At 34.8% G+C, this 26,663-nt stretch overlaps 1 protein-coding gene across 1 annotated transcript in view; it reads left to right on the plus strand.

Moving 5' to 3' along the window:
- The window catches only part of CRB1 (crumbs cell polarity complex component 1), a 263,746-nt gene that overhangs the window by 179,294 nt on the left and 57,789 nt on the right, over positions 1-26,663 (plus strand). The window contains exon 6 of the mRNA XM_031937087.1: positions 20,269-21,216. Coding sequence (XP_031792947.1) covers positions 20,269-21,216 — 948 coding nt within the window. The remainder of the gene's footprint in view (positions 1-20,268; positions 21,217-26,663) is intronic.

The raw sequence follows: 26,663 nt of genomic DNA on the forward strand, positions 1-26,663 counted from the left end.
ATTATTTTCTAAAGAGGGTGTATTTGAACAAGAATAGGGAAAATATCAGAATAAAAGGGAGATTTACTTATTATCATAAGACATGACTATATAATAATGCAAAAGATTTCCATGAGTCATCCAAGAATTATTTCAGTATAACATCAAATCTCAAAGCCCAGTGTGAGAAGTCCTTCTACTGGCATAGATTTCCTTAGAAGATAAGTCCTACAGAGTTGCCTGAAACACAGAGGCATTTAGTGACTTTCCTAGAGTCACAACTCTACACAACTGGTAAATGTCAAGGAAATTTGAAGCCAGGTTTTCCTGACTTCCTGATGGCTTCACTGACAAATATATAAATAATGAAACTCTACTCATTTTCTCACACAATATAATATACATGTACATGATTATTATGCAGATATCTATACATGTATATATATCATATACATGTATAGATATGTTATGTATACATTTGTATATGTCCATGTAGGAATTTTTTGTGAGAAATTGAGTATATATATATATATATATATACATTATATCATGAGAGAAAATTAGTGTATATGTGTGTGTGTGTATATATATATAAATATATATTTATAATATATGGTTGGAATTTTGCATTTCATAGTTATGGGAAACTCATAAAACAGAAACTCCTCTCAGTATGTATCAGAAACTCTATAGTAACTTATAATCTTAAGACATTTCATATGAATACTTAGAGATTAAGTGATTTACACAGTTAGTGTGTGAAAGTCTAGACTCAAATCCAGTTGTTCCCGACTCCAAGGCTGGCTCCCTATCCAATATGCTACTCTACATCTTTTGTTGGTGTGTGTATCATTTCTAGTTTTTAAAGTTGCTTAAGGCTCTCTCTTTCAAGCCTGAGTTATTTCCTTTTCCTTGAGCTTACCAATAAAGTCACCTATTTGTCAACAAGGGGACATCATTTCTGGTCCGTGACAGGACCAGCTGTCACTCACTGTTCTTCCAGATGTGATGATGCCATATCCATTCAAGATGATGTATTGTGAACCTCACACTTGTGCCCAAAGAGCAGATACTGCAACTTGTCATGAAATGAGACAGAAGTTCCTTCAAGGCAAGCTCTTTGAGTCAAACACTTGCTGGCTTCTGAGGTTGCAGTCATGATGACTTCATCTGTAAGAGACAGACTACAAGAGACAAGCTGAAGTTAGGAAGGGATCAAACAAAATAATTCACAGAACTAAAAACCAAAGTAATTGAGACAATAAAAGACATGATAAAATTTCCAATTAAACTCTCTCAATAAAATCATCACATAGATTTAGTAATGTTTCCCACACATGATTTTTTTATGAGGAATGTTGAAAGAATGGACTTGCCAAAGTGGATCTGTTAAACCTTGTATTACTAAAGCTATTCAAATTCCAAATGTTATTTGGATGAAAATAATAATCAAATTGTATTCAAGTTGGGAAATCATAGGCAACCTGATTGTACCCCAATATCCACAGAATTCTATGAATTCTTCTTTGGGGTTAGTTTACCAATTAGTAAGTGACTATATATTGCTAATTTCCCTGAAAATTTATTCATTTCAGGATTTTCACCAATTTAGATCAGGAATGGGAATTACTTCAGGTAATACTATAACAGAAACCTCTTACAAGAACCAGTTCTGTCTCAAAAAAGTAGAAGACTCAATTTTTATGCAATTTCTAGGACTTTCCTAAGGATACCAATTTTTGCTGAGAGATCCAAATTGTCTCAAGAGAAAAATCCAGAATGAAGTCATATCTCAAAGAACTTTAAAATAAAAGGCATTGTGGGTTTGGAAAGGGACAACATTGACAACTATAGTTTTTTGCATCTATCTTTGAGACATCAGCAAACTTGAAAGTTGTTTAGAGAAAAAAAATCAGATGTTTAAAAGTTGTAGGAAAGTAATTTTCTGTTTCTTATTAAATCTAGAAATATTGAACATTTGTCATTTGCAGAGTACTATATTAGGTGTAGTAGGTAAAAAGAAATGTGACACTGTCCTAAACTAATTGTGCAAATGATGTGCTAAAGTATCAATTGTGTACCTAAAACAGAAAATGTTATAAGAATTTCAGAGGAGGAAGAATTTACTTTTGGATAGGATAGTCAAGGAAAGCTTGAGGAAAGAAATAAGATTTTATTTGGGCTTTGAAGAACAGAGAGAGTTTAACTTATAAGGTAAAGGGACTAACATAAATAAAAATGCAAACAAGGAAAAGCACAAAACATGTTTGGGAATAGATCCGTGTGACTGAAGGATACCAATTTTTTTAGGGGAATAGGGAGAGATAAGATAGAAAAGGTCGGCCAGGTTCAGATTGTGAGAGGGCTTGCCCAGTTTCCTTTGTTTTTGCATCATTCTGACATGATCAAAATCGTTAGAATCACAGATCTACCAATAAAGTTCTCCCCTAAAGACTGTGTTTTGAGGAGAGGAAGGAGGGGGCATAATAAATATGGAAAAAATGTCTCTGGGGTTCTTAGCTTTTACTTTAGAATCTGAAAGTTTTCAGGAAGGAAATTTAATGCAGGGACATTTGTTCTAAACAAAGTGCCAGAAGTTCACTGGTCTATTTTTGATTGATAACATTGCAAATATAACCTGATAAGCCTGATGTAGTCAAATATGTTACTGCCAACTGAGAAAAACTAATTTTTATACTACTAATCCATCTGGTACCATGGCGAAAGCATCTTTCATCTCTTATAAGTCATGGCAGCAGAATACAATACCTATTTTTCTTTTTTATGAGTTCAAGGGTTATGTGGCTTCAATCTATTCCAATCAACACTAGATGATGCTCTTGCAGCCTTGGTAGACTATTTGAGCCCCTAGCTTCTCTGCAGATGAGTGGAATCAGCAATGTTTCCAGTATTGTTTCTGGTAAGGTTTGATGTAATAAGTTAGTGATGTTATTACAAAAGGATGTTTATTAGGGAGATACTATAGGGGGGAAGGCTGTATCCGAGTCCTTAGCTTCTCTGGAGGTGAGTAGAATCAATAATGTTTCCAACACTGTTTATGATTGGGTTTGATTTAATACATTGGTGATGTTATTGCAAAAGAATGTTGATTAGGGAAAAATGCTGTTTGGGGTGGGCTTCCTATTTTTACCCTGAGAATCCATCTCTTCTAAACCCTGTCACCAAAAGGAGCCTTGACCACCTTGGCTGTCATACTTGGAATCATAGAACTATGGAATGTTAGAGCCAGAAGAAATCTTGGACATGATCTAGTCTAATACTTTCATCTTACATATGTGGACTACAGCAAGCTTCTTTTTTCATTCATGACCACTTTTTGCCCAAGAAATCTTTATGCAACACTAGGTATATAGGTATATAAAATAGGTATACAAATACAGAAAATAAATCATAATCCCATATTCAGTAACTCCATATGGGGCCATAATCCACATTGTAAGAAGCTTTGGACCATAGTACAGGAGAATAGTACTGATAGTCACAAGTGTTGTAAGACCTGAAGATAAGACCAACACTTAGGTTCCTGCCTCCCATTTCAGTGTTCTCTTCACTTATCCATGAGCTAAAAACCAGGGAGGTTATGAGCTAATCATAGCTGAAGCAAAGCATAAATGGTAAGACCTTCATTTTACTTTTAATATAGATTTTATATTTATGCTTTATTTAGGGCCCAGTAGAATTTTATCAATCAATAGGCAGTACAACAATGACATTATTTTTGAATCGATCATTAGAGTTGGGAATATCTTCTCTGGATCAAACACAGACATTCCCAAGAAATATTTTCATGAGAAGTTTCATGGGGTAGATCAGATTCCCTCATTGAGAAATGAATGATCACATTGATAGAAGCCCATGGATTCCTTTCTGAAGCATTTCCCTTTGTATAGGTACAAGTTAAGATGCTGATTCTAAGCCAGCTTTCCTTATATTCAGATAGAAGTGATTCAATTCTCATTTCAACAAAATGTTTTCTTTCTATTAAATATTAGAATCATTCTGTCATGTGTTATAAGATGCCTACTTCTATTTCCTTTTGTACCAGAGAAAAAAGATCAGAAGCATTTTATTTATTGTCCCATTATGATGCTATGTATTAAAAATATTCATGGATGTCCATCCACAACATGCAGAAATTAATTGAGGGCTCAATGTATGTATGTATGACTCTATGTTAAGTATTGGTGTGCCAAGAAATATAAACTTTCTATCCTTTATATGTACATATATATAAAATGTATAAATCCCCTGTGACTTAAATGCATATCCAATATATATTATAATATAAAATATCATAACACCTAAAACCTCTTCCAGCCCCTAAATCAATAATTCTATTTATTTAATCTTTAAAGTAATTTTAAATTTTCATCCAAATATAATATATCCTAGCATATAATGTAATTTGATGTATTTTATCTTTTATGTATATATAAGGCCAGAACACATGTTTCTTAGCATACAAGTACCTAACACAAAGTCATATAAAATATAACATATTATACATTATATTATTTGTGTGTATATAATACGATAATGTAGTTTAAGCTAAATGGCAAATAACACCAAGTATAATAGGACTTCAAAAAAAGAAGAATTCACTGAGGGATAGAATGGAGTAGCATTTGATGTGGACTCTAAATTAAAAGTAGTCTTTAGATAAATAATCCACAGAGGGAAGAAACATAAGCATAAGGATAGGAATGTATATGGTACATTCTTAGAATTTACTTTCCGTCTGACTGGACCAGTCTGACTGAAGAGGATAGTTTCTGTAAGGGGATTAGGATATTTGTAGTGAGCAGGAGGTAGAGGCCAAATTGTTAAAGGCCTTAAATGCCAGACTCATAGGCCAATGATTCCCCTCAGGGCCTTTGAAGTTGTCTGTCTGGACTTCTAAAGCTGAAGCGCTATTCTCTGCCTTTATGAGAAATGCCCAGTTAGCGCCACCCAGGGATGTTTAAACCATCCTGGTTATGGCAGAGGTTGACTGTTACTTGGAATGGCAAAACTCGCTCAATACAAGAGCAGATTTTGTCATTCCCTGGAGATCTGGCCCTTAATCATTTACTCTTGACAAGGAACAAAGGAATAAACAAGAACAGAGCAGGGTCCGGGATTTTTCTGATCCAAGTCAATTAGATGAGCTTTCACTGGATTGGATTGAGTTTCTCTGAAATTATTTTTCAAAGTAAAATCAACAAGAGCAAGCACACGTGCTGCTATCTTTTCTGCTTGTTAGCCCATAAAATGAGCAAAAATTCACTGGTCGGCACCCACTGAGCTTCCAAGTTGGGGCTTTTGAAGTGCAAAGTCAACTGAAATGTTGGACTAAAACTCTGAACGTGCCCCTTTTGCCTTATTTTGTCTTTTATTTGCAGACTTCAGAGGATGTTTCCATAATAGTCTGAATCAATACCACCATGTACATTCTGTATTTTTCAACTGAGAAATCAAATGTTTCTGGAACAAATATTATCACATCTGGGGTTTGGTTGCGTGTGTGTGCATGTCTGTGGAGAGGGAGATGACTGGTGCTTACAATGTAACTATTAAATAGTGAATAATGTTTTTTATACCATAAAATACAATTTAATTAAAAAAATCAAATCAAGACTACATGTATTTAGAAGCAACAACAATGCTTTAAGCTGTAATGAAAGATAATCTCAATGCATAAAACAGAAACCCAGTGATGAAGTATTCATCTTAGCTGATCTGCGTTTGACCAGTTTCACATATGTGTTTTCTTGATAACTGATGTTTTAACCTCGAATGCCCACCTTTGTTTTATTCTGAACATTTTGGATGCAAATTTTGCCGAATCAAACTGCAGCATTTATTTTTTTTCCTTACGCAGAGTGCACTTACTTCAAAGGTGCCTGATGCGGAGTGGTATAATGAAAGAAGACAAAGGACCAGCTTTACCATAAAGTACTTGAGTGATCTTATGCCAGTCACTTCAATAACTCACTGGGCTCAGTTTCCTCATTTTGAACTAAGGGGGTGATACTTAACGTCTTTACTATTCAAAAATCCCATTTTCTCAATCTTCAAAATAGATTTAAATTTCTATCAAAGAGCATTCTCTCTCCTTTACAAAGCTGTTTGCCCATCCTGCCTAGGGCTAATGAATACATTGCATTTGTCTTTGTACTCCAACTACCAATGCTGGATATAATCTCTTTAAATATGGGAAAAAACTATATGAGTTATATACATCAACTTGATGATGTGTCTGTCACAAACTAGCTATGTCTGTCTTTCAGTGAAATACTTTTCAGAATTAGTTGGATAGGTTTCTTTCTGCAGCTCAATTTACTCTGAGAAAGCCCTAATTCTTAAGAAATAGTTCTTTCTGTTTAGACTAAATTTTTCTCTCTGCAGTTTTCACTCAGTGCCTCCAATTCTGCCCTCTGGGATTTGAAAAATCAAATCTGATAATTCTCCCACATATTCAGACTTTCAAATACTTGGTGAATTACAGTGTCTAATAGTAGGTGCTTAATAGGTTCTATGCTTAATGGGAACTATCACATCTACCCCCTGCTTTCTCCTCTCCTGGTTCAACTTGATAAGCTCTTTCAATGAAATTTCATGTGGTTCAGAAACCCTTCATTATCATGTTCACCTTACACAGTGTGATCTTTAGCTTATCACTGTCCATTCTACAATGATACCTATTAGTGAACACAGTACTCCAGATGTGCTCTCACCAGAGTACAGAATATATGTGTGTATGTGTGTGTTTATGTCCTTTTCCTTTCAGTTAATGTAGTTCTTCATATATAATGATGGGGTTTTTTGACTGTTATAATATACAGTTGACCAACAGTGAGGTTATGATACACTATATGCTCAGATTTTGTTGTCTCCCCATCTGTGATTAGCTCAGTGATCTTGAATTTATGAAACTGATTTTGTGAACCAAAATTTCAGAATTTATGAGTATCTCTATTAAATTTCATCTTATTAGATTTGGTACAATGATCTATGATGACTGGCCCAAATCTAATAAGATTTGAAATCCTAACAGTCATCTAGCATGTGAGTTATCCTTTTCAGCTAAGCATGCCAAAAATGTCTTCATACAAATCATTGGTAAAAAGATTAAGAAATCATAAGGCCAAAAACAGATCTCTATGAGAAATCTCCCTCTAAATTGACATTGACTGATTAATGAGTACTCTTTTGGTCTGTTCATTCACCCCTTTTTATATCGAATTGATATTATTGCCTAGCTCTCAATCTCTTCATCTTGCCTACGAAAATAGCATGAAACTTCTTTATATACTTTGCAGATACTGAGGCAAACTGTATCTATAGCATCTATAGCAACTGTTTGAACAATTCTGTCAAAAAAGGAAATTACTTTAATCTGGTACTAGCTATTCTTGAAATGACATTCTCTCATCATATTATTTATTAATACTTCCCCTTCTAGATGTTCACTGACCATTCATCACCTTTAATAATAAGTCCTAGAATTTTTCAAGGTATCCAAGTAATACTCACTGTAACATCTTCATTTTAAAAAATCAAAATAATATTTATTCTTCTCCATTATTATACCATTTTTTCTGTCTTTTGTGATCTTTTAGGAACCAGTAGCTTAGCAATCATAGCTATTTGTAAGCATTTGTAAGCTCTATCATTATCTCCTTATTTAATCATAAGTTTCAACTCTTATTAGTCATTCATTTTGTCCTTTCTAGTCCAAATATTATTCTCTGTGGTAAAAGGGAGAAATAAAGAATGTAAGGGAAAAAGAAAAGAGACAGGTTTATCAGTTCTGCCTCTTGTATATTTTCCACATGGAGTAATAATCCTATACTTTCTCTGATACTCTCTTCTCTCAATATAATTTTCAAAAAATGTTTTTGTTTTCCTTAACATACTTCCCTAGCTGCAGCTAATTTGTAGCTTCGTAGCTCCCATTTCAAACAGACAGCATGATGTTTTTCTATATATCTTATCCACACTTGTTTCCATCATCTACCTACCTAAACCCATTGGTCTTTTTAAACAATTCCCCCTTTAACTCTTCATCCAAAATTGTGCCTTTAGATTTTTGTTTTTGAGGGTTTCCCATTCCTCTTGAGCTGGCTTCTCTTGGAGAAGAAAGAAAGGAAACAAGTATTTGTTAAATGTTTACTTACTATGTACCAGGCACTGTGCTAAGAGCTAGAGATACAAAGATAAGCCCAAAAAGTCCCTACCTTCAAGGAATTTAGATTGTAGTAGAAGACACCACACCAAAGCTAATTGAAAAAGGAAGATTGGTGGGAAAGAGGAAAGTACAGTACAGGAGTATGATTGCAAAGTCTAGAAGGAGAATGAAGGAAGGTAAGCCTTTTTTTTAATAAAATGAAGGCTACTGGAGCAAGTCAGTGATGGGAAAAGGCATAGGGTAGGCTTTGTAAAATAGTCCAGAGTGAGCAGATTTCAATGGTAGTTAGGCTTTTTCAGGACAAAGAGGGCCCAGGTTCTGTGAAAAGTTTCAGGGTAAGAAAGGAATATAATTTCATTATTTTGAAAGTCCAGAAAGTCAGAAACTAGATAAAGAGAATTCTCTAGAATTTCTTAGGATTCCATTTAATCTTTCTCTAAAGCTTTGAAAGCTATTCTGCCCCATTCTAGGGTATGAATTTGCTCATTTCTAGCTTCCTTTAACTCTACTGGGAATTATAAGATAAAACAGTCATTTCCCCTACACCACTTCCCTAAGGCCCCATCATTTCTCCTTCAGCAGCCCACTCTTCTTCCCTGATAAGAAAAAGGCCAATAAGAACAGCTCCCACTATTGCTTTTTCTATGTATGGAAGAATGAAATTATAATTAAGGAAAACCAATAATGTCTTAGACTTTCTGCTTCTAATAAGGAGAAACTCTAGCAGAAATTCCCCATCACCACTATAAGTATGCTTCCATGTCAGTCTTGTGATTTATTTCCCAGACTCCTCAAAGATTTCCTCTTCCTTTCTAGGTGATTGTAGCATATCCCCATGGCAACATTACTTTTATTTCTCTTTCTGCTCATTCTTGCCCAAATGCTTCTGAACTTTCAGAGGAGATAGATTTTTCAATTACTTCACAGATTCTAAGTAAGGACTCAAGAGGTTTTTCTATAAGGAATGGACATGAATTTTGTGACATGAATTTTGGCTGTTCAGAGACCTTTTCTGATTACTTATTGGCTCTGTTCTATATAGTTCAAACATAAGATAATGGATATTCCACATCACTTGAACCGTCTCCTAAGATGTTTCTTGGGTAAAGTCATGAAGCTGGTGAAACATATTAAACACACTTCCCGCCCCCCCCCCCCCATTCACACTCATCTTTTGTTGTTTCTTCATATATTTTTCCCTGCCTTCCAGGTGATCTACAGCACCTTCACATAATAGTATTCCTTTTGTTTTTTCTCTTCTAATCTTCCTGTGAACATACATCATTTTTTTTATCCAAATAAAGCTATTAATATAATTTAAAAGATCATTCTGTTTGGAATTCAGGGAGATAAACATGCTTTAGGTCTATTGCGTAAGCAGAGTCTTATGCTAAGCTCTGCTGATCTGGTCTGGGGAAAGTGCACAGCCAATAAATACTAAGCTATCTATCTTAGCACCTTAATAGAACTGGACAATTCTGGAAAACAAGCTTTCATTTCAGGATGAATTACAAAATTATCACAAAATGGCCTTATCAATGATTTAGAAGTTTAGAAAGTCACCTCTACTTGCAGAAAAATGTTTGCAGCTACCTCGCAAATTTTTCTTCTTGCAATACTCACAGGTAACTTTTGTCTTATTTATTATAAGAAACTAACAAATCACATCTTTCCTAGTTTGTTTACTTTTAAAAGATGTTGTTATACAATAGTGTTTAATAACTAAAGTTGATTTCCTTCTTAGTACATTTTTTGGTTGACAATTAGAATATTTAAATAATTCAATTCAAAGTCTATGCATATCATTGTAAATTAAACCCAAAATTTGTTTCTAATTAAAAATTCAATTTAAATAATGAAGTCAAGAAAAATTATAGTTTAATTAAATAAAGCTTACAAGGATTAGACAGCTTAAATCCTAACTTTCTGTAAATATCACTTTTCATTAGCTGTTTCAATAACAATATCTTATAATAAGCTAAGAATTAATTTCAAATCTCTTTATTATACAATAGCATCAGGGTTTTTTAAAATATGCATATTAATTAATGTTATTTACCCCAATATTCCAATGAATCTGTGATCTCATCAATGTGGATTTTTTCTTTCAAAGATACAGAGCACGAATGGATGGAAACTTTAGGATGTGTCAGGTAATAAAATATCACATAAGCATAATTTTATTTTAAATATTAAAAATCAGATTCCTGAGATCAAGGAATATTGAGAAAAGATATAAATAAAATATATTTAGCTCAGCAAACAATTTCAGTACACAAACTAAAAAGCAATAGTTTTAGAAGTTTATTTCTTAGACTACATATCTTTGAGCCAAACACATCAGCTTGGGCACATTAAAAAAAAATAGCCAAGATGTCTGAATGACACAGACAGTCCTATAAATATTGTTTAATCTGTTCATCTTGATTGACAGTGGACCTTGTTCTTTGTTCATCATCTGTCAAATAGCTGGCAAAGAGATTTCATTACTTTTCCTGTTTTTATTTTTCTCTGTTTATCAAATAAGCTATTTTTGACCTTTCTTTCCCTTTGCAGTATTAAGGTCAAGTTGCTTATGATGTCTAAGCAAAAGGAGGGAAGGGGAAAGGAAGGAGTATTTATATAACATCCACTAGGTATCAGCCATTGTGATACATGTTTTATAATTATTACCTTATTTTATTCTCACAACTACCCTCTAAGAAAGGTGCTCTTGCTATCCCAATTTTACAGTTAAAGAAACTGAGCAAACTAGAAGTAAAGTTACTTTCCTAAGGTCAGTAGCCTCTGAGGTTAGATTTAAAATCCAATCTTCTTGACACCAAACCCAGGATCCTCTTCATCACTTAGCTGCCTTCAAGAATGAATCTACATCAATATTTATCTTTTTATTTTCCATGCTTAATTGTACTAACTGTTTAGACTTTTAGGGGAGAGAGAGAGAGAGAGAGAGAGAGAGAGAGAGAGAGAGAGAGAGAGAGAGAGAGACACACTAGCACGTGCATCTTTTCTCTCTTGCATTTCTCTAAAACTAACCAATCAATAAGCATATGTTAAGTGCCAATAATGTGCCCAGCATTATACTAAGCTCTGGGGATATAAAGATGAAATCAATGTAGCAATTCCTTCTCCCTCCAAAAAATGTTGACAAACTAATGGAGAAAATAATTGGTACATATATAGATGTATACAAGATATGGTACAAGGAGATCTTAAAGGGAATGGCACTAACAGCTGGAGTAGGAGGATGAGGAAAGACCTCTTGAAGTTGATATTTAAGCCAAATTTTGATAGAAACAAAAAAATTCAAAGGTTGGAGGCGATGAGAAAGAACATTTCAGGCATGAGATACCTTAACAGGAGATGAAATCATGAGTGAGGAAGAACAAGTAAGCTAACCTACTTACATCATAGAGTGCACAGAGGAGAGTAATATTTAAAAAGGTAAGTAGTAAGGGGCTTTTCATAAGGATGGTAGTTGAATTCATGTTCTTTTATGAGGGTACCAAGTGAAGGATAATATAGAATAAAGGTGGGGGGCCCGAGTCAGACTCTTAAGCAACATCCACAGTTAATTGATAGAGACTGAACAAAGAAGATGGAGAACCACGAGGAATTAAATGATTTTCCCAGAGAAAATTGGGGGTAAAAAATTGTTCAATCCAAAAATTTTTCTTAAACGTTTACTAGTATGGGAGCTGTGCTAAGCATCAGGGACACAAAAGGAAGACAAACTGAAAACACCAGTTCCTACTCTCAAGGAGCTTACAATCTAATGAGGAGATGGCGCATTTCAGACAAAGGCACGTAATAGATTCTTGTAAGGGGAACAGCACACAAAGCAATTTAACTGCAACACAGTATGACTTAAAATGTGTCTTTCCACTCTGGAAAGACAGGCCACTGCCACACTGTGAGGGGATCTAAAAGCCAAATAGAGGAATTTATCCTTGGTGCAAAAGCTTAAGGGGAAAAGGGAGCTAAAGATTAGTGCCTCTGCTTTCTTAATAAAATTCCAAATCAGGTCCTTTGGTGAGAAGAGAGAAAAGAAGAATGATAAGAAGGAAGAAAAAAAGAAAGATTTAGAACAGCAGTGCTAAGAAAAGCAATAATCAATTAAGCAAGAGAAAAAAATTGCCTTGCATCGATGAAAAGCTTAAATTAGATTATTATATATAATAGATAATGTATATAGTTATATATATTATAGACACACACACACACACACACACACACACACACACACACATATATATATATATATATATATATATATATATATATATTCTGTATGATTTGAAGTCCCATGCTTGTCTTTAGGATCATTTGATCTGTTTCTTGAGAACAAGAAATACTTTTCCTTTTTTTCCTAGTAAAGATTCATGGTTGTATTTATTGCCTTAAATTGCATTCTCAAATTTATTTTCTTTATTACTCATAGCCTGTACTTTGATATATACACATCTGAAGTCTTGACAACTGTTGTTCCCACTTCATTTTCAGTTATTTTCTCATATGACTTGCTGGGTGACTATTGATATCCTTGTTTTTATGTCATAACTGCCCCTCTCCATAGTATCTGCTTGAACAATTGGGATCTGGATATATTCCTCCCTCCTCCCTACATTTTAATATGTGAATCATTCCATTTGCTTATATTATTTAATGAAAGGTGTAACTGTAGCCCAAATCACAAAGAGTTGGAATAAAACAGAATCCCTTCTATAAAATATATAATGATAAGAGATGTTTCAACTTTTTCTTTAGATGGAGAATCTATGGATGGATCCAGTAAGGGTGAACTTGCTGCTTTTTGGGAGTGTGTTCCATTTTAGAAAAGTTCTCATTGTCACAATATTTTTCCTTTAATCAAGCCTAAATTTGCTATTTTTGTTCTGTACTCATTGCTTCTGGGACCAAAAAGAACAAATTTGATCATTCTTCCAGGTATCAACCCTTCAATACTTGAAGACAGTTATGTGCCTCTAAGTCTTCTTTCCACTAGGATCATTTATTCCAGCTAGTCCTCATGTGCCATCATTGCAAAGTCCATAATTTACCTACTTGCTCTCCTCTGGATGCTTTTTACATTTCAATAACATTCCGAAAATGTGAGCCCAGAATTTTTTTTTTAAACATATGTGCATCTTTACATATATTCCCATTTAAATTCATACTTATTAGATTTGGCCCAGTGTTTTACTCTCCAGATACCTGACTGTTTTCCAGCGTATAGACTAGCCTTCCTAAACCTCAACCATTTTTTTTATTCAAATCAGTGATAACAATTATAAATTATTTAAATCCAAGTATAATTCATCAGGGCACTCTATTAGAAAACTCCATACACAATAATACCAAACCATTAATCATTATTTTTAGCATATCCATAAAACATTTAAAAATTGTCTAGTCATATTTTTCCCAGAAATAGCATGGGACTTTGTAAAATTACAAAAAAATCTCGGTAGACTTTATGTGAAATATTCCTTGATGAGCCAGTTTATTTACATTATCCAAAAAAAAGAAGTAAAGCTAGTTTGGAATCTTGAGACAATAGTTGATATGAATAAGGAATAATAATCTTTGATTACTATTTTTTCTCTTAGATGTTCATCAATCATTTCTTTAATAATGCATCTTTGAATTTTGCCAGGAATCAAAGTTAACTCACTAGCCTATAATTTGTATTCTTCATTTTTTGTTTTTAAAAAATGGAGAACTTTTGCCCTTTTTCAATTCTGTGAAACTTTGAAAATTCATCATGATCTCTCAGAGGTTATTGATCAACGCTCTGCATTCTCATCTGCCAGTTCTTTTGATATTCTAAGACAAAATTTATTTGGTTTTAATGACTTGAACTCATCAAAGAAGGTAGGGACTTTCTTACTCTTTCTCTGTTTATTTTTGGTATCAACTTCCTTGTTCTATCCTTCCTCATCCAAAGGACTGTAAGAGAAAATTAGTAAAACATAATCCAGAATTATCATAGTCAGATGCATTTTCATTCTACTCTAAAAATCTAGAATTTTTTCCAAAATAGAAAAGTATCATATATATATGACATAAAAGATGCTGACCTAGGAAGATTTTTCATGAAATTAATTGCAAAGATCTGCTTTTAAAAATTTCCCCAAATTCAGCATTTCCAAGCTATCTTTGTATCATATTGAAGAAATTGTGCTGATTCCTCAGTAGGACCATCTGGGTAAGATACAGACTTCTCATATTCAAATCGTTACACAAAACATAATTTAAAAAAAAACAAGATTATGACTATTATTAAGGAAAGTAATAAAAATCCAGGATGCTCTTTTGAGAGAAAATTTTAAAATCTATTTTAAAATAGGAAATGCCCACTTGTTAGAATTTGCCCTTTCCTACCACATAATACAGGGGGAAGAATCTTAACTTGGAGTCACAGATCCTTAGTTAAAATTCTGTCTCTGACACTCAACTACTTATGTGACTGAACTTGAACAGCCACTGAAGTCTTTTCCAGTCCCAACTCTTTGATCCTATAATGTAGTGAATGAAATATAATTCTCTTCTGGTGCCTCCTAATAATTTTTTTTAAAAAGTCAATTTTGATGTCTAATCAATATTTCCAAAGAAATGGAAAAAATGCTAATGATTGTATTAGGGAAGATCTTTTTTATTTTGATTCATGCCTAAATGATTTATATGAGGCAGAGTTGCATGAAGTCGGTCTTACTCTCTTCCAGAGTCATCACTGTCTAGTGGCAAGACAAAATCAAGATGATTGGTGATGACTCGAGATGCAGTGAATGACCTTAGTGTCTTTGATGTCAAACCAAGCTCTAAGGGCTCCACAGTATCTGCTTCACCTGCCTTCATGGCCATTATTCTCATCTGTCCATTCCACCAGGTGAAGTCTGCACCAAGTGTTAACTTATCATTGCAATCTAAAAATTTTGGAGTTTTCCTGAAAAGAAAAGAGATAGATTAATCAGAGCATTAAGAAGCTCCTTGTTCAACAAGGAATGATAAAGATGAGCTATAGAAGCTGTCAAATGAGAAAGCATCCTATACTAATCAGAAGAAGAAAAGATTAGGATCAATTGTTGTTTAGTCCTTTTCAATTGTATCTGACTATTTATGACTGCATTTGAGTTTTTCTTGGCAAAGTTACCGCAGTGGTTTGCCATTTCCTTCTTCAGCTCATTTTACAGATGAGAAAACTGAGCAAACAAGACTTAGTGACTTGCCCAGAACCACTAGTGTCTGAGACCAGATTTGAACTTAGGAGTATATGTTTTACTTTTAATTCTGGTGACTCATATGGGCATAAAACATAACACCAGGTAAATATAGAAAGAATTGCCAAAGATTATAGAGGCTCAAGCAAACAAGTAGTGACCATAAAGGCATAGGTAGTGTTTTTCTTGCTGCTATCCATTAAAGGAAAATGAGATAAATTGATTTGGGAAGTAAATAGCTGGCTAAGAAGATGATATCTGAGATCAGAATTTGAATAGGAATGACAGACCCTAGACCAGGAATGGGGTTCTACAAATAAAAGTTTAGTAAAAATTAATTTTCTTGATATCTTACAAATAACATCAAAGGTAATGAATGGGCTAAAAACAAACTGCATGGGGCAAAAAATGCCTAGGTATAATCATTGAACTGGATATCATAAAAATACTTACAAGAAAAGGGTATTAATTGAAATACTTGAAAGTTCATCTGAAAGACAAAATCCAAGAAAGGATTGTAATAGAATATAACCTCTTGACAACCTAAAACAATCTATTAAAAGATGGGTCACTTAAGGGGTGACCACTTCCAAATGCTAGAAGTCTGTGTCTATACTCCTAAAACAGTAGTTCAGCACAGCAATGACCTAAACTTTAATAAGCCAGTAGGCATAATTAGCTGAGCAAAGATATTTATTAAGATGGCAAATTAATTACAAAAAAGTAGCTACATAAAACATCTCCACCCAAAACCCCTCCCCAACCTAGAATCTAAAACACACTCTCTCATAGTCTACTCTCTGACCAAATCTGTGAAATTGCCAACTACTCTATACCTGATTCTAGAGATCATACTTTGGAGATTTTAATCCTTTCCTCTCTGGATCTTCTACCCTGGAGCCCTGTTGTCCCAACTGTTTACTGCCACTCCTGGTCCACAGTTTCAGATAAATCCCAGCTATGATTCATTTCTTTCCCAATTCTCTGGTCACCTCCTTGACAGCTTCACCAATGTCTTGTCTCACAGTTCCTCTGTTCTCACCTTATTTTCTAGTCCTGAAACCATCACCACCTCTTCTTTTATTCCTGGATGATCTGTGCTAATCCACTTCACTATGACTCAATTCACCATTACTTTAATTTATCAGACAGAAGGGCTCCTCCTTGACCTCTGCTCTCATCTGTGTGGATTGTCTCTTCATATTAGACTAAGTTTCTTGTAGGCAGAGTAATACTTTTGCTTTTTTTTATTTTGGCACATAGTAAGCATACAATAAACGTCTTTTCATTCATTCCATAGCAAATCTACACAGCATCTGTAGGAAGTAAAAGCACTAACTTTAAAAGTATTCAGGTGGTGACATACACATATTGGGAACACATGTAACCAAAGCAACCCATCTTCCAAATTTCTGAGTCCTGACTGTTTTCCCCTTTTTTATGGTATCCTCACACTATCACCAATGAGTATAACATTTCTATTGAAGTAATCATTCAGTTGGACTTTCTGAGTTGGCTCCCCTTGATAGCTTGACGTTTGATAGTAAGTGATAGTTCTTTCTTAAATTCAAAATCAGTTCTCTTCTCTTGAACACAACTTCTGGGGTGTGACTTGAATTGTTTTGAAAGGAGTATCATGTTCTCTTTGTTCCTTCTAAAAAAGCATTCCATCTAAAGCACCCCTGACAAGTGGCTCCTTTGCCACTGATTCAAGAACTCTTCTTTGGATGGACACTGTGAATGATTTTGATGAAGACACCAAATGGATTATTATAAACACTTTTTTATTTATATTCTGATCCCAACAAGTTATACTTTTAATTCAAATTACTTTGAGTAAAAATGACTTATCTGCTTGCTGATCCAGAGTTAGATTGAATTTCATTATAGCAGGAGGTATATAGAACCAAAATATACATAACATATACTTTGATCCCTTGTTTTATTGAAAAACTGAAGAACTACTAGTGCTGTTGCTAATCATATTTGTTCATTTGAACTTTGAACAAAAGACTTATAAATATCCATGGTAACAAGGCCTTTGTTTGGGTATTTTTTCCCTGCTGATTTTTAAAAGTTAAACTAGTTTAATAGTTTCCTGGGTAGAAATCATCTTTTTGCTTGGTATCTGACGTGGCCAATGACAATTCAATTAAAAGGATAAATGAGCATCTTTCCAATAACTAACTGATTCAGCCATTTAAGCTATCAATAGGAGAGAGAAGTGTTGCAATTGGGGAAGAATAATGAAAACTGGAACTTAAACCACCCTAAAACTTGAAGACAATTTTATAGACATTCTATCAGGAAGACTTCAAATGGCACTTTACATATGAAAATACTGAGGCTGAGTAGTTAAATGACTTGCCCCTAGTCACACAACAAGTAAAAGTTCAAGAAAGAATCCAAACACAGATTTTCCTGTCTCCAAATTCATTATTCTGTCCCCTTTTCTCTTACCATCTCCCCAAAATTTGAGATTATTTATTCAAATACTACAATTTGGTCTTGCTAATTCAGTAATAGGACTAGGCAAAATGGTAAACCTAGCTTTCAATAGCTTCTCACCTTCCTCTTACAGAAATCTTTTAGTGCCACAACCTCTTAAGACCATTATAACAGGACCATAACTACTCAGACTTCTCTATTGCTATGATCCTATAGGGACATCTACTGTAACACTGAAACTGAGGTCAAGCTCACTGTCCATAGCTTGTAGGTAGTTTTTTTTAAAATCACCAATCTGCCTTTTTTTTTCTTTTTTTGAAAATTAGGAACATTTGCCCCTTTTTCCATCTTGAATGACTTCTCTTATTTTCCAAGACTTTAGAAATACTTATGACAAGGACACAATAGCTACTTTTGCCACTTTTTTTCAGTAGCTAAGAATAGAGTTTACCTGGACCAGGTGATTTTCCTTTTCCAAGTCAGATTCCCTTTATTTTCCTCATTAAAGCCTTCTTTCTGTTTCCTTTATTTTCACTAGATTACCTATAGTGTAGGTTTTAATTATATAGTTATATAGTTAATTAATTAATTAGTTGTAATTAATTGAATAGTGTAGGTCTTAATATTTTCTTACAGTTAGGAGATCATCCACTCATGTCTGGGCCCTGATGTCTTTTCACTTCTTATAGTTTCTAATTCTTTTCCCATATCTTGGTCAGTCTATACCTATTTTTGTAGCTAGACTGGAGCTTACTTCTTTCTTGAATCCCTAATCAGATCTTTTCTCTTGGACATAACTTGTGGTGTAGAACTTGAATATACAGATGCTAATCACTGAACTGAGGCAGAAATACAAATGATGCATATTCAGGACTAATCACCAATCAATTCCTCCAGCTCTCCCTTTCAGAAGTACTATTCTTCATCTACCATTATAGGCTAATCCCCAGGGTATGAAACTTGGTGGATATAAATGTCTATGTGGTGTGATTCCAGATCAGAAAGTCTAACCCCCTGAGATACCATAGAACATAAATAGATGCCAGTAAAAAAACTTCTGGCATGCCGAGTCCATATCTTATTAATCTTTGTAGCTCCTTTAGGACCCATCATAGTACATTAAATGTAATAAATATTAATAAATGTTTCATGGATGAATGAATATCTTTAGAGTTATTTTTCTGTTTGACCTCGGAATGCAGAACTAGGGGACAAACTGCAGAGAAGCACATTTTTGCTTGATATAAGGAAAAACACAATAGTGAGAATGCTACAAATACAGAATGATCAGCTTCAGAAAACAATCAATTTAATTCTTTAAGTATGTATCAAACATACTTTTTGCTTGATGGTAAGAGATAAGAAATCAGACGCGTCCCCAAATTCTCCTTTTATAGAAATTGTCAAGCAGAGTCTAAGGACCATTTATCAATGGTGCTAAGAAAATCAGATTTGTTGGATTAGATGGTCTTTGAGGTTTTGATGTCTCCAAGATTCCATGATTCACAACCTTTCTTTCCAGGTTTCTTATATTTTATAACCCTTTCTGAACTCTGCAACCTAGTTGGATTGCATTATCTATGCGAGTTCATCTCACATCTCCATGCCATTGTTTTAGCTCTTTCTGAAGTCTACAATGCTCTCCATCCCAACTTCCAACACTCAGCATTCCTAGCTTTCTTTAAGACTCAGCTCAAGGACTATCTCCATGGCAGATCTTTCCATATCTAACCTGCTATTGATTGCTATTTCCTCTAAGGTTACTTGTTATCCACTCTGTTTCTTGGGTATGTTAATTTACATGTGCTATCTTTCCTCTTTGAATATGAGCTTTTTGGGTCTTGCTTTTGTTTGTACTCTCAGAGCTTAGCATAGTAGCTAGCACTTAATAAATGATTACTTACTGATTATTGTTGATTGATTCTCTGACAGAGTTCTACCTCAATTTCTCTTTGAAGCAATCAGTTATTCTATTATGAAGTCTAAAAATAAATCAGTTCTAAACAGCTACTGCAAAATAAATTCATTGTTATGCTAGTTCCTTACCTCTGAGATTATCTCTAATTTATCTTGAAAATATCTTGTCTATATACATAGTCCCTTGCATGTTGTATTCTCATTAGATTGTAAACTCAGTAAGGGCAGGACTGGTTTTGACTTTCTTTAGTTTAGTTTAGCACAGTGCTTGACACACAGTAGGATAAATGCTTGTTGACTTGATGTGGAATGTCTAATCTAAAATCTACTCATTCAAAGTATTTTCTATCATTTAACAGGGATCCCCAGTGTTTAGCACAGTGCTTGGCACACAATAGGATAAATGCTTGTTCACTTGATTTAAGTGTCACTTGTGACATCTTCACACTTAAACAAAATCTGAATTTCTAACCTAAAATCTATTCATTCAAAAAATTTTCTATCATTTCACAGGGATCCGCTGTGAAGATGACATTGACGAATGCTCCTCAGACCCTTGTAAAAATGGTGGGACGTGTGAGAATTTTCCTGGAAATTACACGTGCCATTGTCCAGCTCAAGACTACCAGGGAATAATTTATGGGGGAGTGGACTGCCGTGAAATTTTCCTGGGTTGTATCCGAAACAAATGTCAGAACGATGGGATCTGCATCCCTTACATACAAAACGGCCAACATGAATCCAGCTGCCTCTGCCCACCCGGCTATTCTGGGTCACTCTGCGACATTGTCACTACCTTTTCCTTTGAGGGTAATAGTTTCCTGTGGATGACGAGTGGTTCAGGGATCACTCCCTTTCACATAGCCCTTAGTTTTCAGACTGTGCAGTCATCGGCTCTCCTACTTCTCCGAGGCGACAAAGACACCTATGTAAAGCTTGAGCTGTGGAATGGCTACGTCTACCTCTCAGTCCAAGTCAATAACCAGTCTAAGGTGTTGCTGCACATTTCCCATAATACCAGTGATGGAGAATGGCATTCAGTGGAGGTAACCTTAGCAGAAGCTGTTACCCTTACTTTGCGTGACAACTCCTGTGTAGAGAAATGTGTCGATAAAGCTCCTTCTCCAATTGATAGTGACCAAGTGATGATTGCATTTCAAAACACGTTTTTGGGTGGTTTACCAGTAGGGAAGACGAATGATGGCGCTGCTCTACTTAACATCTATAATCTGCATTCTGCACCTTCATTTGTAGGCTGTCTCCAAGACATTGAAATAGACTCGAATCTCATTACTCCTGAGAACATATCATCAGGCTCATCATTCAACGTCAAAGCAGGCTGCAATAAAAAAGATTGGTGTGAAAACCACCCTTGTCAAAATAGGGGACGCTGCATCAACTTGTGGCTTAGTTACCAGTGCGATTGCTACCGGCCTTACGAAGGGGTGAACTGCTTAAGAGGTAAGGATGTGCTATTTGTCACAAGGCAGAGCAGGAAGAACAAAGCTATCTGCCTGCTGCTACAGCTGAAAAACATAATGAATGACCCTTTGGAACTTTTGTTGCTGATTGCCCACTGATGAGAAAAAAAAAAAAAAAAGGAGGTTAGCAATGTGCATTAATTATTTCCAAGTTTCACTCATAGGAAGGAAGTCAGGGTTTCACTCACACAGAGATGTTAGAATAAGCCAATAGCTCATCTGGTACTTTCATTGTGGTGTTTGTAAAATGCTATTAAACTTTAAACATTTACTGGAGATCAGACAGAGAAATACTCCTTAAAGAAAGGGGGCTCAGAAATATCCTCGGTGACTGTTGAGTACAGATAAACTCTCCCTCCTAGTTCACTTAATGCTCTTCAAGTGAAGGAGCCAACTCAACATCATTTGTTCAATACCTACCATGTGCCAGTCACTGTGAAGGAGCTCAGGATAATTTGAACAAAACCACTTGATTTCTCCAAGGAGATATTATGTAGGGTAATATCAGATCTCTGAGTCAGATGGTCCAAAAGGGACGAAAAAGTCACAGTCATTTCTCAGCAAGACCCAGGAATCTTTTTGCTTTTTTATTTTTCTTTAGCATGATTCAGCTTGACATAGATTTCAAAATCTTTAACTCTCAGCCATTTCTTAGAGGCAATGGTGCACAATGGATAGAAGATTGGCCCTGAGTTAAAAAAGCCTGGCTTTAATTCCTTCCTCTCGTGATTACTAGTCATACGGCTATGGGCATTAACCTCACAGTGCTTTGGGTACATATCTGAGACTCTCAGGTATAACAGAGAAGTTAGCATCTGCATTTGAAGACTGTTTCCACAGTGGCAGTTCTCTGGACCAATGAAATCAGAGGTCAGTGTATGGTGATAGGGTGGGATCATTTCATACACTGCCACTGAAGGTAATACATACATTCCTTTTTTCACTATTAATGTTATTATTAGCAGTAGTATGATTATGATGCAGTGACAAAGCCCGACATTTAATTGCAACAGACTGCTTTGAAGTTTTGGCAATAATTTATTGAAAAGCAACGTGGCATGTAGAACAACATCTGGTAAATATGTGTTTCTCCTTTATATGAATTGAAATTAAAACCATTCATGGCCAGTATTACCTTATAAGTTAAGAATGGTTAGGAATTATTAGAAACTATTCAGGTTCCTTTGCCACCCCTCTCTCTTCCCCAACTGCAATATCATTTACAAATCATGGCCTTGTTTCATTCTGTGGAAAGGATTCAAGGTCTGTGCAATATTTTAGATGGAATGGCAGTTGCAATATGTGAGATTTTTTTTAAAGGATGAGGGAAGAAACACTCCAGTTAAGGAGACCCTAAGCAATGTTTCCTTCTTTTTGAAGAAAAGTTGCTGCCAAATATTTAATTGACACTAGGCAATATTTTCACTACATATTCAAAATAACAAACAGATGTTGACTTATTTTGATCAGCTTCCAGATGTAGTGACCCTTGAGGTTAATACTGACCATGCTGATGCTAACTGTCCAAGAAAAGTGGATTCAAGGGATACTTGGTTCAGTAATCCATGGTTTTATTTCTAAGATTTGTTTTCTTTCTAAAGAACAGAGACAGAAGACTTTTGGTCCCAGGCTTTATTTTCATGATATAGTTCTTTTCCTCTCATTTCCTATAGCATCTTCTAATTTCCTACACCATTCAAAATGTTCTCCCTTTTAACCACTTGAAAAATTCAGGTTTGCTTAATGGAGAGAACTTTTCCCCCACAAAATAAGATTAAAATCCTTTTCTTCTGGGAAAAGTCAGTTCAAATTTAAAGACATGTGGGGAGTGTGTGTGTGAAAAAGAAAGAGAGAGAGAGAGAGAGAGAGAGAGAGAGAGAGAGAGAGAGAGAGAGAGAGAGAGAGAGAATGAATGAGAATATATATCATTCTAACAGGTCAACAGAGAAAGAAAAACTAGTCAGTTATGAAATTAAAACATTTTGTATATGTCATTATTAATGAAAAGTATCTGTTGGAAACCAACAGAGGGTTTGTTCCCATCACTGACTATGCTGACAAGGCCACACTACAGAATCAGACTGGTGGAAAGTTTCCAGGATGTGTGTGTGTGTGTGTGTGCGAGAGAGAGAGAGAGAGAGAGAGAGAGAGAGAGAGAGAGAGAGAGAGAGAAAGAAAGAAACAGACAGAGACAGAGAGAGAATATCTCCTTCTTTTTTCCCCCTTCATCCCACACACACTTTAGTACTTTTTAATACGTGGACAGTGGCCACTAGGCAAATAGGTAGGTGTAGTAGAAGCCCCTAATCAACAATTTAGTTCTGACAGTTTCCCATAAGGTCTCTTGTCTACACATTGATGGTTAAATATAAGCCAACCACTCCCTAAATTCCAATATAATTGGTCAATCCCATAAATATCAATTAACTTACCTTATGGATATTGTCTGGCACTAATATAGGTGATTAATAAGTAGTTATTGGTTGACATATTGATAAATAGAATATGCTTCTCTAGCGGGAATCTGATAAATCTTGATAAGCATATACTATTTACAATGTGTAATCTGAGGGACATTAGGAAAGATAATTGTCCAAAAAATTATCTCTATGAAAGTATTTCATTGTTTAATATTCCATTTTACAAATGAGAGAAATGATGTCTGGAGAGAGTAAATGACTTGCTCGAAGTTTTTCAAGTGGCAGAGACAAAATTCAAGCTAGATTCCTCAGACACTAAAAGAAGACATCTTTCTACTTGACTTTGAAGGTATTTTTGATATCAAGACTACCCAATTTAAAAAAAAATAGGGTAACACTACCAGTTAACTAAAGTTAGGTGAAAGAAGAGCCTCACATTATAAAATCCATAATGTGGCAACAAAAATAATCTCACCTGCTCCATACAACATCCTGGATTAAAAAAACCTACTTCATAGGTTGTTCAGTTAAACCAATGAAAGCACATCCCCATGGATGAATAGCCTGAAAAGGGGGCTTTGAACTGGATATCTAAAAGTAGCACATCTAGAACTATTTTGACAAGGTTTTACTTAATCATCAGATTCCCTATCTTACCTGCAGATTTTCTTCATCACTGACATGTTATCCTTGTGTTCCTACCCGCTCCAATCCTCCAAAACAACTAACCTGGAAAAGTGGGGTTTTTGAGCAAAAAAGGGCAAGAGATTTTTCAGGACATCGCATTTTCAAACACTCCACCCAACTTTTCTCACCAACTATCAAACTCTCAGAAATTACAATATTTCAGCCAAGGGTGATAGGATGAATAAAGTCATTATATGTTATATTTTGAGAGCTATAAGTGGTGAGAACAGGAAAAAAAGAATCACAGGCTGGAGCATCAGAGTGTTTTAGATTAAACCACATTTATATATGTGAAAGTAGTATATAAGTATCCTATTCATATATCCAATAGTATGTATGTACCTAGGTAACAGCAGTGGCTTTTAATAGCAAAGTCTACGAGCTATGCAGCTACAATTGCCCTAGTCACCAAGAAGAGCACAATTTGTCCATTTGAAAAACCAGTCCTTGATCAGACTTTATTCTTATTAGGTTCCCAACTCTGCTCAGCATTATTCTGATCTTGAAAGTCAGACTATAGGAAAAGAAATGGGAAAATGGAGGAAATGGAGGTGGAGAAAATACAGGAAATGAGAGATAGACATTTCTTATCCATCCTGGTATGATTTTCTATCTAGAGAAAAATCTGTCCCTTTGTTCATTAATGAGATTATAGTATGCATCATTTGTTGGATGATTCTGAGTTTTAACTTGGAAAATACAGGAAAAAGTAATATTCACAAATACTAGGTCTTGGTGCAAAGGACCATTCTAAGTGAAAAGGGAGACCAAAAAATAAATAGTCCCTGCCCTCAAGGAGGTTATAATCTAGTCTAACATTGTAAACTCTAGAGGGAGGGGGAAGATTAAAAAAATAACTGTTCAGTAAGTTTTCAGAAGAGGAGGTATTGTCTTTGTACAATTTAGATAAATAGTAGGACTATTATAGATTCAAATGATGCACCAGGTAGTGAGTGCTAGCTATTGATCAGGTTCAGGAAAGCACCCATAACTGCCCCAAGTAAGAGAACCATGATTCTACATTAAAACATGGAGGTAACTCTGTCTTCTCAGAGTGTTCCAGGAGAACGTCAGCTGTAGCAGTTCCAAATAGATTAAAAAGGCTTCATACAAAGGCCCTATTTCTGTATTTCTAACATCTATAGATTAGCTTAGCCAAAAGTGGAGAGGCTCATTGCTGGACTGGCTTCAAGATGATGCATTTAGCCACAGCAATTCAGAAAAACTAGCAAAGCACAGGGAAATTGTTTTGTGATTTTTGGAGGGAGAATGAATGAGTATCCATAATAGTGTAATTATTATTCCTTAAAGTTATTGAAGTATTGGGCATCAGACTGTTAATGGGATCATAGACTTAGAGTTAAAAAAATCTTAAAGGTCATCTAGTTCAATGTTTTCATTTTATGGATGAGAGAGGTTGAATAAATTGCATAGGTAATAAGTGGAATTGCTGAGGTTCAAACCAAAGTCTTCTGATTTCAGATTCAGTGGTCTTCCACTAATGGACTTTAAACATGGCACTCATCAGTTCATGGAAATTATGCAAAATATTCATTGGCCATTTTTTTATAATTAATTTCAGTTATTCATAAGATAATTAATGCCATAAGAAATCCAACTTAAATGTTAGGTTCAAGGATACAAAATTTTAAAATTACTTTAAAATTATATTCCTCACACAAAGTTATTTTGCAGAAGTAAAAAAATAAATAAAAGTTTAGGAATCATTGGTGAGGGTTACAAGATGCTCATGAACCTGACTGGGGAAGGAATGGAGGGTAGCATGGTAGATCAATATTATATAAAACATACAATATGAGTTTCAAATGAAACTATAACAGTATTTCCTATTTCACACTTAGTGATCACAAGTTCAATAACGTGTCTGAAAAATTACTTAAAACTAGTCACACTTAGAATCCTTTATGAAGTATGCTTCATTTAACAATGCCTTAACACATTTTCTCTGCATTTAGAAACCCACATATTTCTCTAACAATTTTTTGCTTACACATAAATTGCTTAAAATACAGCATCTAATATAGAATAAGAATAGAAAAGAAAAATGATAGAAAAGCTCTAAAGCCAGAGTATGTTGGGCTTAAAACTCCCATTATTCTATCTACTCTAGAAATAGGATATTGTAATTCACTGTTTGCTTTTGACTCACAATGTTTAAATAGGGCTACTTACCATGAATTCTCTTGGGCCCTCATTTACAATCACCTCCTTTTCTTCTAGGTAGTGTTACAATTATAAATGAAAAAATGTATTGAAGCTTTTGACAATCCTGGAATATTTCTTAAAGATGTAGTGATCT

Source organism: Sarcophilus harrisii, chromosome 4 (genome assembly GCF_902635505.1).
Source record: "Sarcophilus harrisii chromosome 4, mSarHar1.11, whole genome shotgun sequence".
Lineage (NCBI taxonomy): Eukaryota > Metazoa > Chordata > Mammalia > Dasyuromorphia > Dasyuridae > Sarcophilus > Sarcophilus harrisii.